At 35.4% G+C, this 13,720-nt stretch overlaps 1 protein-coding gene across 20 annotated transcripts in view; it reads right to left on the bottom strand.

Moving 5' to 3' along the window:
* Positions 1-13,720, bottom strand: part of SUPT3H (SPT3 homolog, SAGA and STAGA complex component) — a 529,437-nt gene that overhangs the window by 116,621 nt on the left and 399,096 nt on the right. For all 20 annotated transcript variants that reach the window (XM_074037868.1, XM_074037869.1, XM_065543947.2 and 17 more), the window contains one exon: positions 2,621-2,696. In XM_074037868.1, coding sequence (XP_073893969.1) covers positions 2,621-2,696 — 76 coding nt within the window. The remainder of the gene's footprint in view (positions 1-2,620; positions 2,697-13,720) is intronic.

The following is a 13,720-nucleotide window of genomic DNA, read 5'->3' as shown; positions in this document are numbered from 1 at the left end:
GATCCACCTGCCTCGGCCTCCCAAAGTGCTAGGATTACAGGCGTGAGCCACCATGCCCAGCCAAATACTTACCAATTTTAAAAACTTTAAGTCATGGATGTATATCAAAAAAAGCAACTGAAATAGTACAAAGAGAATATAGGACTTACAAACTAGCAGAGGAAAAAGAAATGAAGAAAACCCAATCGATCTAATACAACATAAAAAAGGAGGAGAAAAAGCAAATTAAAAAGCACAGTAAATTTAAAACACAAGACAGCATATACAGTATCAGTAATTAAATCCATATAAATTAATCAATTAAAATACACAGAGCCTCTCTGATTACAAAGAAAATTGAGAGAAAATCAAATATAAAATAAAAAGTTGAAAGTAAAGGACTGGAAAATAATTTACCAATTATATATTTTAATTATAAATTATAAATTATAATTTAAATTATTATAATTATTCTTTAATTATAATTATGAGGTTTGTGTGTCAATATTAATATCAGATTTTAAAAGACTTTAAGAGAAATAACTCTCTGACTTATATACATATAAAAACAAAAGACTGAATTGTGAATTAGATTAGTGTGCTCATGCTACAGCTTACCCTCAGCCTATAAAGTTACAGACTCATTATTCTAAAATATACCAGTAATTCCAGGGATGGCTATGATCAAATACTTAAGAAGATACATATGGCAGGACCACAATTCCTGTATCTTGGTAATTTGTTAGAAGGAGAAGAATGAAAAGAGTATAACACTCTGATGAGTGCAGGAATAGCTTCCGAATTTGCTGACCCACATGGATTAAAGCATTCTCAACCACAGTATTTTGTCATATAAAACAGATTTCCCCACCAAGGTTTCATAATAAAGCAGCTATGGGCACCATATATAAGTAGTTTTAAATGACCAAATCCTTCCACTCTAAAGACAAGAAAATTAGACACAATATACTGTTTATACTATAGTTATTTTATATAGGAAGGGAAAATATTATTTTTTAATCTACTATAGTTTATTATTGAGTTAAAAATAAAACATGGGCCGGGTATGGTGGCTCACCTGAGGTCAGGAGTTCAAGACCAGTCTGGCCAACATAGTGAAATCCCGTCTCTATTAAAAATACAAAAATTAAATGGGCGTGGTGGTGCACGTCTGTAGTCCCAGCTACTTGGGAGACTGAGGCAAGGAGAATCACTTGAACCCAGAAGGAGTAGGCTGCAGTGAGCCGAGATCGCACCACCGTACTCCAGACTGGGCAACACAGTGAGATTCCATCTCAAAAAACAAACAAACAAAAAAAACAAGAACAAAACAAACAAAAACAAACAGCCAAAAAAACATGAAGTAACTGAAAATCTGATTTTCAAAGAGAAGGCATACTAGGATACTTTAAGACTATGAGTTTTAGTGTGAAAGTAGTATATCTGTTCCTTTAAGTGAATTAAATTTAAAATATAATTTAAAAAAATAGTTCAACTGCACTAAATGTTACTTTATAAACTGGAGGTTGATACTTATAAAGACTTGAATGCCATTTTTAAACCTAAAAATTACAATACAAAACCTTTCATTTGCTGAAATTGCCATGATCTGAAGTGCCATTTACTTAATGCTTCACAGATGTATGATGCCAAGTTGTTAGTCAAATTGGAAAGTATATTTAGTCAGAAAAAAAAAATCTTCCAAAACATGTTTTCCTATATTTTACTGACATTTACATGGGATACTATGAAATGTGTCATTTATTTGCACTTTATAATCTATAAATGAAGCTCTCCCTTTCTTTTTCCAAATCAAATATGCTGTTATTGTGACCACATAATAGCTTTTCATTTGAAGACACCATTGTTTCTATAATCCCTCAGACCATGGTCATGTGCTACTTTGTCATATTTTTAACTGGACTTTTCATCACACTTTCTTCTTTGACCTTTACCCTGAGAGCCTTAGTCATAACTGAAACTTTGCTGTAAGGATGTTTTGCTACACAATCGAGCTCACTATTATGAGTCATTATACACTTTTAATAAGCTGATGTGCAGTGATGTGAAAGTACTAATTTTACCACAAGGTTACTAGTGTTACTAGAGCATGTACTAATAAATCTGGCTAACACTGAATACATACCACAGTAGGTTAGACAAAAATGGAAGAGACCACTGATATGTTCCTTTGTGGTAATAGGAGTATACATAAAGGAAAAGGTTGGTATCCATAATTAATATTGGGGGCCTTTAAATGTCATGACTACTATCAGAGTCTGTTATGGATCAAATGCAATCAGAAATACTAGTGTAAATATGACTAGGAAACTAGAAATTAAAATGGAAATAATAAGAAAAATTGAATTTTTATGATTAAAAGTACTGTAAATAATTAACATAGCACTCTGTATATTACCAGTACCCTTTAAGACCTCTTAATGTTATTAATTGCAAAGCAGTAGAAGGTAGGAAAATCTTTTATAGGCTCCCCACAATGTAGAGATTGTTTCTATAGCAGTTACAAATACACATATATTAAATTCACCAATTTCTAAGAAACAGATCCTGTCATACTTCAGTACATCTATAAGACAAATCTCTTACGCATATAATTAAGCAAAGTTAAATGGTTACTTACAGAAACTTAGTTGTCGACTTTCACAGAATTCTGCATATTGAGCTGAATCCATAATTCGAGTTTGTCTTTCTGCTCTCTAATAGATAAAAAGACAACATTTTTTAAAGCAAGTAGACTATTATATATGTTTTCACAGCTTAAACTTAGAATTGACCATTTTCCTTTCCTTATTCCAGGTGAACAGGGTAGTACTATCACATAGATCATGACACATAAAATTACGATAACACTAGTTGTGAAGCTGGTGTCTTTTGGAAATAAAGTTTAAATACTACTTTCTGCTCCTTTGTTATTGAAACTAAAACTAAAGGACCTCATGTCTAAATTTTCTAACTTGTATCATCCTTTTAAAGAAAAAGAAAATGATGAGGGAATAATAAACCAAGCAGAAAAATTGTTACAAATATTACTGTCAATGTGCTTTAAAGCTGTGATGTTCAATGTTAAACAAGAATCGGCAAATGGAATCCATATATTATTCCCTTTCAGTTAGAATCTGGGGCCACAGTTGACAAATTCATATTTTAGATTGCAAGAAAATAAAGAAAAAGGTAAACAAAATACAGATCCTTTAATCTGAGTCCAGGTATGATTCATTTGGTATAGTTTCATTTGTGGAGTTTTTGATTCAGTATAGCAGATGTTTACTGCTTCACTGTCCCACAAGAGGTAGGATAATTATAATTCATCCATAGTTTGGTGGGAAGGAATATGACCACTTCCGCTTCCTTGGTAAGGAGAGCATTTTGAAATGAGACAGGCTGGTACTTCTTGGAATGAATTTCTGCCCAGCGAAGAAAAAAAAAAATCTCAGATTTAATTTTTTTTTTTTTTTTTCTGTTGTGGAAGAACTTTCAGCAAGTTGTCTTTACCATCGTTGTTGGAGCACATAAGTACCATTTCTTCTAATGTCTGTGGATGTTTTTTATTTTTGAAACAGAAATTATTCTTTTTTCTTTTATTTGTGTGAGTAGTCAATTCCAGTGATATGTCAGTTGATGGAATGAATAATGGTGTACTAACTGGAGCTTAATAGAGAATACAGACGGGGCAGTGGGAGTTAAGGTAAAAATTACTAGTCACTACTGTGGTTCCTTCTAAGACCACTGACTGCTTTTCCCCTTCCTCATTTTCCGCCTCCCTTTTTTCTTTCCCTCCCTCTCTCCCTTCCTTCATTCCTTACCTCCCACACATCCACATACTCACAAACATACATATATGCAGGCACAAATGCAAGTTTCTCTTGGTTATTTACCCACTAGGTTCAAGTATCCTTTTTGGGCATGTACAAACATTTTAAAAATATATATAAAAAGTATATATGTATGTGTATACACATAAGGTATATATGTGTATATATACACACACATATATAAAGATAAATATATAAATTACACAACTATACACAAATTTATCTTTTTTTATATATACACAAATACACATATATGTATATATGTATGTACATATCTTCTTGTGCATGTGTCAGAAATACCATGGTCTTGGCTGGGTGTGGTGGCTCATGCCTGTAATCCCAGCACTTGGGAGGCCCAGGCAGGTGGATCACTTGAAGGCAGCAGTTTGAGACCAGCCTGGCCAACATGGCAAAACCCTGTCTCTACTAAAAATACAAAAATAAGCTGGACGTAGTGGCACAGGCCTGCAATCCCAGCTACTTGGGAAGTGCAGGCAGGAGAATTGCTTGAACCTGGGAGGTGGAGGTTGCAGTGAGCTGAGATCACGCCACTGCACTCCAGCCTGGGTGATAGAGTGAGACACTGTCTCAAAAAACAAACAAACAAACAAACAAACAAACAAACAAACAGACAAACAGAAAACCATGTCTCCTTAAGAGTATATTATTGGGTTAATTTTTATTTACTTGGAAGTATTTTTTGATATATAAATGCATGATCTAGTTTTAGCCCTCTTTCTAATGTATCTGACACATGACTCAATAAATGTTTCCTGATGAAAATAGGAAGCAAGAAAGGGAGAATTTATTTATGTGTTTTGAATGTTACAAAAAAGTTGCAGCTGGGCGTGGTGGCTCATGTCTATAATTCCAGCACTTTGGGAGGCTGAGGCAGGTGGATTACGAGGTCAGGAGATTGAGACCATCCTGGCTAACATGGTGAAACCCGTCTCTACTAAAAATATAAAACATTAGCAGGGCTTAGTTGCATGTGGCTGTAGTCCCAGCTACTTGGGAGGGTGAGGCAGGAGAATCGCTTGAACTCGGGAGGTAGAGGTTGCAGAGAGCCGAGATTGCGCCACTGCACTCCACCCTGGGCAACAGAGGGAGACTCCGTTTCAAAAAAAAAAAAAAAAAGCTCATGTGTTTATTTAAATAAACTCTCGAAGACTGATAATACTATCATAAATTTGTATCTATGTACATATGCTTGTATATTATATACCTGCTTGTCTATGTCTCACTATAGCAGGAACCACTCAGGTTTGAATTTCTAGCTCCTAGGAAAATATCTGACACATGGTAAATAAGCAATAAACATTTGTTGGATGAAAAAATGCTACCGTTTTATTCCACAGGGTAAATGACTATCCCCATAATGGAACTAGATCGAGAATGATTATCTAATGATTCCTACATACCATCTCTGCTACTCTCCAGCCTGGTAGCCTCCTCCACCCAATATATGGCTAGACAGAAAGGACCTGGATAACCATGGAAAAACAATGTTCCTAAAGGGATTCTTAACACCAACTTTTTATTCCACCAAGTTGGACAACCAAGATTTGGCAGCCTCTGCATATATGCTTACATAGCTGATGTATTGGCAATAAGAAATGAGTTTTTCTAGAAATGAGAGTTAGGAAAATTTATCGTCAGAGGTTAAGGTTGCCAGAATTGCCAGCTACAATATTTCAAAGATAACCATAAACATCTGAAAGACTAAATTATTATGGCTAGCTTCATTCCTTTCAGATACCCTCTCCAATGCCTATTCTCTTTTCTTCATTAAGCATCCTAGTTCTTTTTTAATTCCTCCAGCATCGAAGCAGTAAACTTTGATCTGAGGAGCCCCAAAAATCTGACCCTAGGGTATATATAAGAAGTCATTTATCCTGTGCCTAGCACACAGGAAACACTCCAAGCAAAGCAGCTGACTCAACAGCAAAGACTTACAGACAATACAAAATCATGGCTTAGAGATAGAAGGCAGCTTAAAGTTTATCTTGTTCAAACCTTTTCAATTCAAAGATAAGGAAGTTGAGGCTCAGAGAAGTGATTTGTCAAAGGTTGCCTAAATTACAATTCAAGCCCAGGACTCCCAATTCCTAAGTCAGCCTATTTTCATTATAAAAAGCTGTCTTCAACTAATGGTAACTTTTTATTCCAATGTTTTCCTTTGGGATGCTCTAAGTTTCATATATTGTCTTACTAAAACATGTCATGTAGCCCCTACAATTAACATGCTCAAACTATTCATAAGAAAAAGAAATTAGCGAGACCCTGGGTCAGCAAATAATGTACAACCTGGGGGTAATCTAATGCAGAGTGCAGAAACTGTAGTGTATCTGATAGTGCAAGCACGTCACAGGTGTGAAGAGATACTGCTTCCATTCACTCTCTGGATGCTGAACAAGGCTGAGGCAGAACTCCTAGGCTGGTATCTGCTACCAGCTGCCTTGTCCATTTACCTTGGTGGGTGATAAAAATATTATTATTTTCTATGTGAGCTATGATGTGAGAAAGACTGGAAGCACTGTACTAATACTAATGTCCTCGAATATTACATGATATAACACATGAATGCTATTCACAGCATGGTCAAGGGAGTTCATGAAATCAGAGAATCTTTGAGCTATATATGCACTGACTTGGATTTAAGGATGATGAAGATGATTTGGATATGCTTATCACCTAATTTTTGTTTATTCCTCTCTCTTCCCCCGAATTGTTTAAAAACAAAACAAAAAAAGGAACAAATTTTGGCTGAAGATGAAGATGATTTGGATATGCTTATCATCTAATTTTTGTTTATTCCTCTCTTCCCCCTGAATTGTTTCAAAAATACAAAAAAAGGAAGAAATTTTGGCCATATGATCCAAATAATTCAACATCTGAGTATTATATTTTCTCCTGTCCTTCCACTATCATCTTAAATACTGAGAAAGGGAGTAAATATCTAACTTTCATGAACGGTATGTTCTCTAAATACAGGAACCGTGCTGCTCTTCTAGAGTGCTGAGGCAATGCTGTGCTTGGATCTGCCTGGGCCTTACTAGCTGAAACAAGGGACAACAAATGGATGGACTGAGACAAAAGAAATGCATTTAAGTACGTGTTGAACGGCCTAAGACCAGAAACGGTAAGAATTAGGATCAAACTGTAATCCAATTTTACAAATCCCAGAGAGATGAGGCAGTTTTTAAGACAAAAATCCATTAAAAAAATCAACACAGTGGTCAAATATTAAATAAGTGTGGCTCTTATTTACTGTGGTACCCTAATTCTACTTTCTTGTCTGCCTCTATTCAGATCACCCATTCTGATCCATACTAAAGTATACATTGGCAGTCCTTTTCTACTCCTTGAAGAAATCTGTGGAGAAAGATTCATGGGGACAATATCATAAGCCTAGTAAAACATCATGATCAGAATAATGCTCACTCTTTGAGATGGTTTTATTTTTAAAATGAACATAATTATTTTTTATTTTTATTTTTAAAATGAAGCTAATAAAACTGCTTACTCTTTGAGATGGTTTTATAAAATAAAATTTATAAAATGTTTATATTTATATACATATTTAAAATATTTATAAAATAAAACCATCTCAATAAAGAGTAAGCAGTTTTATTAGTTTCATTTTACAAATGAAGACACTGATTTAGAGAACTTAAAGGAAAACTTTAAAAGTATACAGCTAATAAAGAGGCAAAACTAGAAGTAAAACTTGGGTCCTACCTACTCTAAGGTACACAAAGTTTCTCAGAAAAGACTTACTATTCTAGATCATATTAATTGTAATGAAGGTTGTACTCCCTCCCTTTAGGCTGTAGTTTCTTTTGAACTAAATATTACAATGCAAACTTAATTTTAAAAGAGTTACTTTGGCTAGTCCGTATAGTCATTAAACTAGAATAAAAAATACATCATATCATTGTTAAAGGCACTGAAAACACAAATCTCTGAAATAAAAGTCACTGAATAATCACAGATGATTTATCATGGCTTTTATTCATACTGAACATTCTCAAATTACACAATGCTCTCCTATCTCAGACTGCCACATGAATGTAAGGTCATCTTTGGATTAGTCATACTCTTGTATCTGCAAGTCCAGTTTGTCTTCTGCTTAATCTGTCAATTCCACCCACTCCCTGGTTTCTTTAGGTGTCAACAACAGCATTCTTGAACATTCATAAAATATGCAACAAACATACTTAGAGGATTTTCAGAAATTACATCTTACTAGTATTACAATATACCTAAGTATTATAACACAGGAGCAAACATGGAGAAACTACTTGTGAAAGAATTATTCCTAAAGTTTCCCAAATACTCAACATATTTTAAAATTTAATTGAAATAGCTTTTTAAAAAGGTAAAACAGAATAGCTGGTGACTAGTTGCTCTTCTCATTACCAGAAAGTTACAGCTTTTTCTTGTTATTGTAAAACATTCAGAGGAGGCAGACTTTTAGGCTAGATGAACTCACTTTCTGCGTCCTACTTAAATGAAAACAGAAATGCTAATATCCCTACAGATACAGTGCCTAGTATAATTTGTTCAATATCGTGAATACAACAAACTCTTGGTACATATTTGTTAATCTGAATTTTCAGTGAAAAGTTTTTACTTCAACTGATGTGAAGTTGATTATGTCTTTGAAAAATACTTTCAGTGCGGACAATCATCATTTGCCCTATCTGTACCACTTTGAGGTGTGAGGCTGGATTACTTGTGCAGCATACTGTTCCATTTAAATTCTGTGTGCTTTCACTGAAGCATTTTTAAAGGTTATGGAAGCTATGTGCTGGCATATCTCTTGGCAGCTTCTCAAGGCACATGGCATTTAACTTTCTTCAGCAACACAAAAACACAGAACATAACTTTCAAACCAAGATGAGAGTATCTGCTCTCACTTCTACTTCAAGTTTTTTTTTAAATTTCTTTTTTGAGACAGGGTATTGCTTTGTCACTCAGGCTGGTGTGCAGTGACACCATCATGGCTGACTTCAGCCTCCACCTCCCCAGTTTAAGTGAGCCTCCTGCCTCAGCCTCCTGGGTAGCTGGGACTACAGGTGTGTACCATCAGGCCTGGCGAGTTTTTTATTCTTATTTTTACAGAGATGAGATCTCTATAAAATTGCCCAGGCTGGTCTTGAATTCCTGGCCTCAAGTGATCCTCCCGCCTTGGCCTCCCAAAGTGCTGGGATTACAGGCATGAGCCACTGCACCTGGCCAAAAAAATTGTTTTTAAATCTTATTCTGATTACTCCTAAAAGTCTTACAATTGAAATGCAGAGTGCTTTTTGCATGGAAAAGGCAAAATGCTTTTACCAAAACAGTAATCTACCAACAATCTCATGTTCAACAGGCACTGGTTGCTGAACTTGAAAACTTCAAATGGAGTGGTTGGCAGCAGCATTCAGCAATGAGGCAATGTGTAAATTATGAAATGTATATGCATATTTATATATGTATAATGTGGTCCGCTTGCAGAAGTATAATATTAACAAGTCAGTAAATACCATAGAATGCCGAAGAAACCATATCTCCAACTCACCGTAGGTAAGGAAGCTGAGGTCAGTCCAGAGAGGTTAAAGGATTTACTGGGACGGTTGCAGAGGCAATCCAGTACCCCAGTGAGTGCTCATTCTGCTTGCTGGGTGAGTTTGTAATTTGGTAGACTCCTTTACCAAAAGCCAAGTAAGCCTCCCTCAAAACACATGGTAAAGTACCCTTTCTTTTTACTCCACTGCAAAAGTCATCATTTTGGGCCTAGGGTATTGCAACAGCTTCCTAGCTTTCACAGACCTTTCCTCTCCCAACCTATCCTGCATACTAGTATTTTAAATAAAAACATGGAGAAAAGACCCTTGTACATTGCAAGACTCACTGTAGTAGGCTCTCCTATATCCCCACACCACTTTCTTTTCTCTGATTCAAAAACAAATGGCTCTAAACTAATCACTGCATTAAATTTAAGCTCAACTGTCTGACTTCTAAATACAGACGTAATCTGGGCCATTCTACCTCAGCACACATTGTTCTCACTAAAACCAAATTTATTCTTTGTTTTTAGTTAAGTCACCCTTTGTCACATGTGCCATGTACTGCTGCCACCCTGCCACTCCCCCACTACTGTGCTGGTCACCCCTCCCCATCTCCATGGTAATTTAAATCATTCCCTTTCTTCAAGGTCTTGCATAGGTCCCACTTCCTCTGGGAAGTTTGTGCAGTTTACAGTGATTTCTCTCTTCTAAAATTATTTGTTCTTCTAGATAGTATTGTACCCCTTCCTGAACTTTTCTATGTGAGCTACTTTTGTCTCTCCTCAAAGAGTAGCTGCGGGAATGTATTAATGGAAAAATCAAGTTCATACTAGAATGTATGTACCTTAATTTCATTTATGTTTGAACACACACACACACACATATGCACGTGTGTATGCCTGCAAATACACGGAAAAAGTCTGGAAGCAAATATATTATACTTTTGATAGTATTTATCTCTGGAGGTGAAATTATAGGTAACTTTAACTTTTCAGTTACACATTTCAATAATTTTTTTTTTTTTTCACAGTGAATTACAAACAGAAAAAGAGTTTCAAAAGTAAAGAAATCTTTCCTCTTGAGCTAATTTTGCTTGACTTACAGGAAGTCATTAACTGTGCACACATAAAAATAATCAAAGCACTTACCCAAGGGGCAGAAAATCACAGAGAAACAGCAAAGGCTTGAATATATGCTTTTAGAAAAAAAAATCAAAAAACAGAAACACACATACACACACAAAGGAGAATGTCATGCAATAATATTTAAGGGACCAACTCAGAATACTGATTGATGCAGTAGAAACCAAAAGTTCACTTAGGTTTGACCTGTAATTTTCACTGAATTATATCGACTTGAATAGAAATGCAGTATATTTTCTATATCACAGCCTTAAAAAATAGGTTTCCAGTGGTGCTAATTTGTTTCCCCAGAGTGGCATGCATAATATACCAATTTTATGTGTCCAAGGTACTAAGAATGTCTTACAGTAATTATATGAAGTTTCCTAAAGAGCTGTAGACCCTAGAATATTCAAAGTATTTAAAAGAAATTTTGTGCTGAAAGTGAGTAATCCTCAGCCAGTACAAAGCATCAGTGATTAAGAAACACACAAAAAGATATTTGTGCTACTACGACATAATAGAGTTGTTTCAAAATATTGAATTCAGTTTTTTTGATTTATTCTATGGGTCTAAATATATTAATTAATGTCAACATAGGACCTTTACCTTTTTAATACATTTTAAACCACCAAGAGTGGGCATTAATTTGTTATATAATGAAAAATATAGTCATTAAAATCAAAGTAATAGATTTAAAAATGTTTTAATGCCCATTAAAAATTTTTAATCTAAATGTATTAAGCCAGTAATGGGGAAAAACCATACGTAATAAAATATTTCCCATCTTGGGATAAAATGTGTGCTAAGAAAAGTATCATTTTTAAAATAACCTAGTGCCATACAACCTAATTCCCTGTCAAGTTGTAAATCCCAGTGTTTAGTGTTAGTACCAATTTTTGCTAGTGTTTCCCTGAAGTTGTAAATATGCTCTGGAATAACTCAGTTGGCAAATAACATAAAAAGCCATGTGAGTTTCTGCCCAAACTGTTTCTTTTAAGTAATAGAACACTGACTTTGACTTTTTGTTTTCCTGATTAAGGATGTCACAATCCCCCCTCACCTTTTTTTTTTTTTTTTTGGTGGTTTTTATTTGGCTGTATATAAAAAAGTGAACATACTAGTTTAATATGTGTAAAATCTTTAGGCATTCTGAATAACATTCCTAAAAGTTCTCAGAGGTTTACATAATATCTAGATGAGCTGATAGGCTTTATAGTAGAGCAAACATACAGGGATATGGTTAAATATTTTGGTCATTTTGGATAAAACTTTAGAATACTGCCTGAAAAATATATAAAGCCATTAATGCATAAAATTTAGTTCATACTTCCTCTTTAATCTTGAGTTAGAACTGCAGATCTTTCCATCTTGGTTTAGGAAAGATCAAATTCTCAAGTAGTCACATATGCACACTCCATAGAGTCTGGCTTTACTTACATAGAATAAAAGTATAGCATCTTTAAGGTAAAATCTTGTGAAAGGGGAAGCCTGTAAGTGCAGCATGGCTTTCACATCGTCCCCAAGGATACACAGAACTCTGTAAAGAACAAGGGAGCCCTGCTTGAAATCTCCCTTTGTTGCTACTATGTGATTTATCTTAGTTTTTTCAATAAGGACTTTTTCTAAACAAGTGAAAATAAAAATTTTTATCATAGATTAATTCATCAGTTAATTCCCTCTAAGCAAGTTCCATCAGCTCTATCTTAAAATGTAACTAAAATAAACCACTTTCATCACCTTCTACTGTCACTGATACTACTCTAGTTCAAGCCACCATCATCAACTCTCCTCTGGATTACTGTTTTAGTCTGTTCTCATGCTGCTATAAAGGACTGCCTGAGACTGGGTAATTTATAAAGGAAAGAAGTTTGACTGACTCACATTTCCAGAGAACTGGGGAGGCCTCAGGAAACTTACAATCATGGCGGAAGGGGAAGCAAACACATCCCTTTTCACATGATGGCAGGAAGGAGAAGTGCCAAGCAAAACAAGGAAAAGCCCCTTATAAAAACATCAGATCTCCTGAGAACTCACTCATTATGATGAAAACAGAAGCATGGGGGTAACTGCCCCCATGATTCAATTACCTCCCAATGGGTCCCTCCCATGACACATGGGGATTATGGCAACTACAATTCAAGATGAGATTTGAGTGGGGACACAGCCAAACCATATAGTTCCACCTCGGCTCCTCCCAGATGTCATGTCCTCACATTTCGAAACAAATCATGCCTTCCCAACATCCCCCAAAGTCTTAACTCATTCCGGCATTAACCCAAAAGTCCAAGTCCAAAGTCTCACCTGAGACAAGGCAAGTCCCTTCCCTCTATGAGTCTATAAAATCAAAGACAAGTTAGTTACTTCCTAGATACAGTGGTGGTACAGGCATTGGGTAATACACCCACTAGAAATGGGAGAAACTGGCCAAAATGAAGGGGTTACAGGTCCCACATAAGTCCAAAATCCAGTAGGGCAATCAAATCTTTTTTTGTGTGTGTATTTTTATGATTTTATTTTAAAATCATTTTAGATTTTCTAAAAATTTGCAAGAATTGTACAAAGGTAATTTGTGCCTTTACCTAAATTCCCTAGTTGTTAGAAATTGCCTTATTTTCTCTGCCTATGGACATATATTTTTAAATTATCCACTTTAAATAACATACATATTTTAAATTGAGTACTTCTTATTATAAAAACCCATTTTTAAAAAATTATACTTTATGTTCTAGGGTACGTGTGCACAACGTGCAGGTTTGTTAAATATGTATACATGTGCCATGTTGGTGTGCTGCATCTATTAACTCGTCATTTACATTAGGTATACCTCCTAATGCTATCCCCCACCCTTTCCCCCACCTCACAACAGGCCCCAGTGTATGATGTTCCCCTTCCTGTGTCCAAGTATTATCATTGTTCAATTCCCACCTACGAGTGAGAACATGCGGTGTTTGGTTTTCTGTTATTGTGATAGTTTGCTGAGAATGATGGTTTCCAGCTGCATCCATGTCTCTACAAAGGACAAGAACTCATCCTTTTTTATGACTGCAGAGTATTCCATGGTGTATATGTGCCACATTTTCTTAATCCAGTCTGTCACTGATGGACATTTAGGTTGGTTCCAAGTCTTTGCTATTGTGAATAGTGCCGCAATAAACATACATGTGCATGTGACTTTATAGCAGCATGATTTATAATCCTTTGGGTATATACTCAGTAATGGGATGGCTGG

Source organism: Macaca fascicularis, chromosome 4 (genome assembly GCF_037993035.2).
Source record: "Macaca fascicularis isolate 582-1 chromosome 4, T2T-MFA8v1.1".
In the NCBI taxonomy this organism is placed as follows: Eukaryota; Metazoa; Chordata; class Mammalia; order Primates; family Cercopithecidae; genus Macaca; species Macaca fascicularis.
The sequence above is the reverse complement of the archived record's forward strand: the minus strand, read 5'-3'. Positions and strand labels throughout refer to the sequence as shown.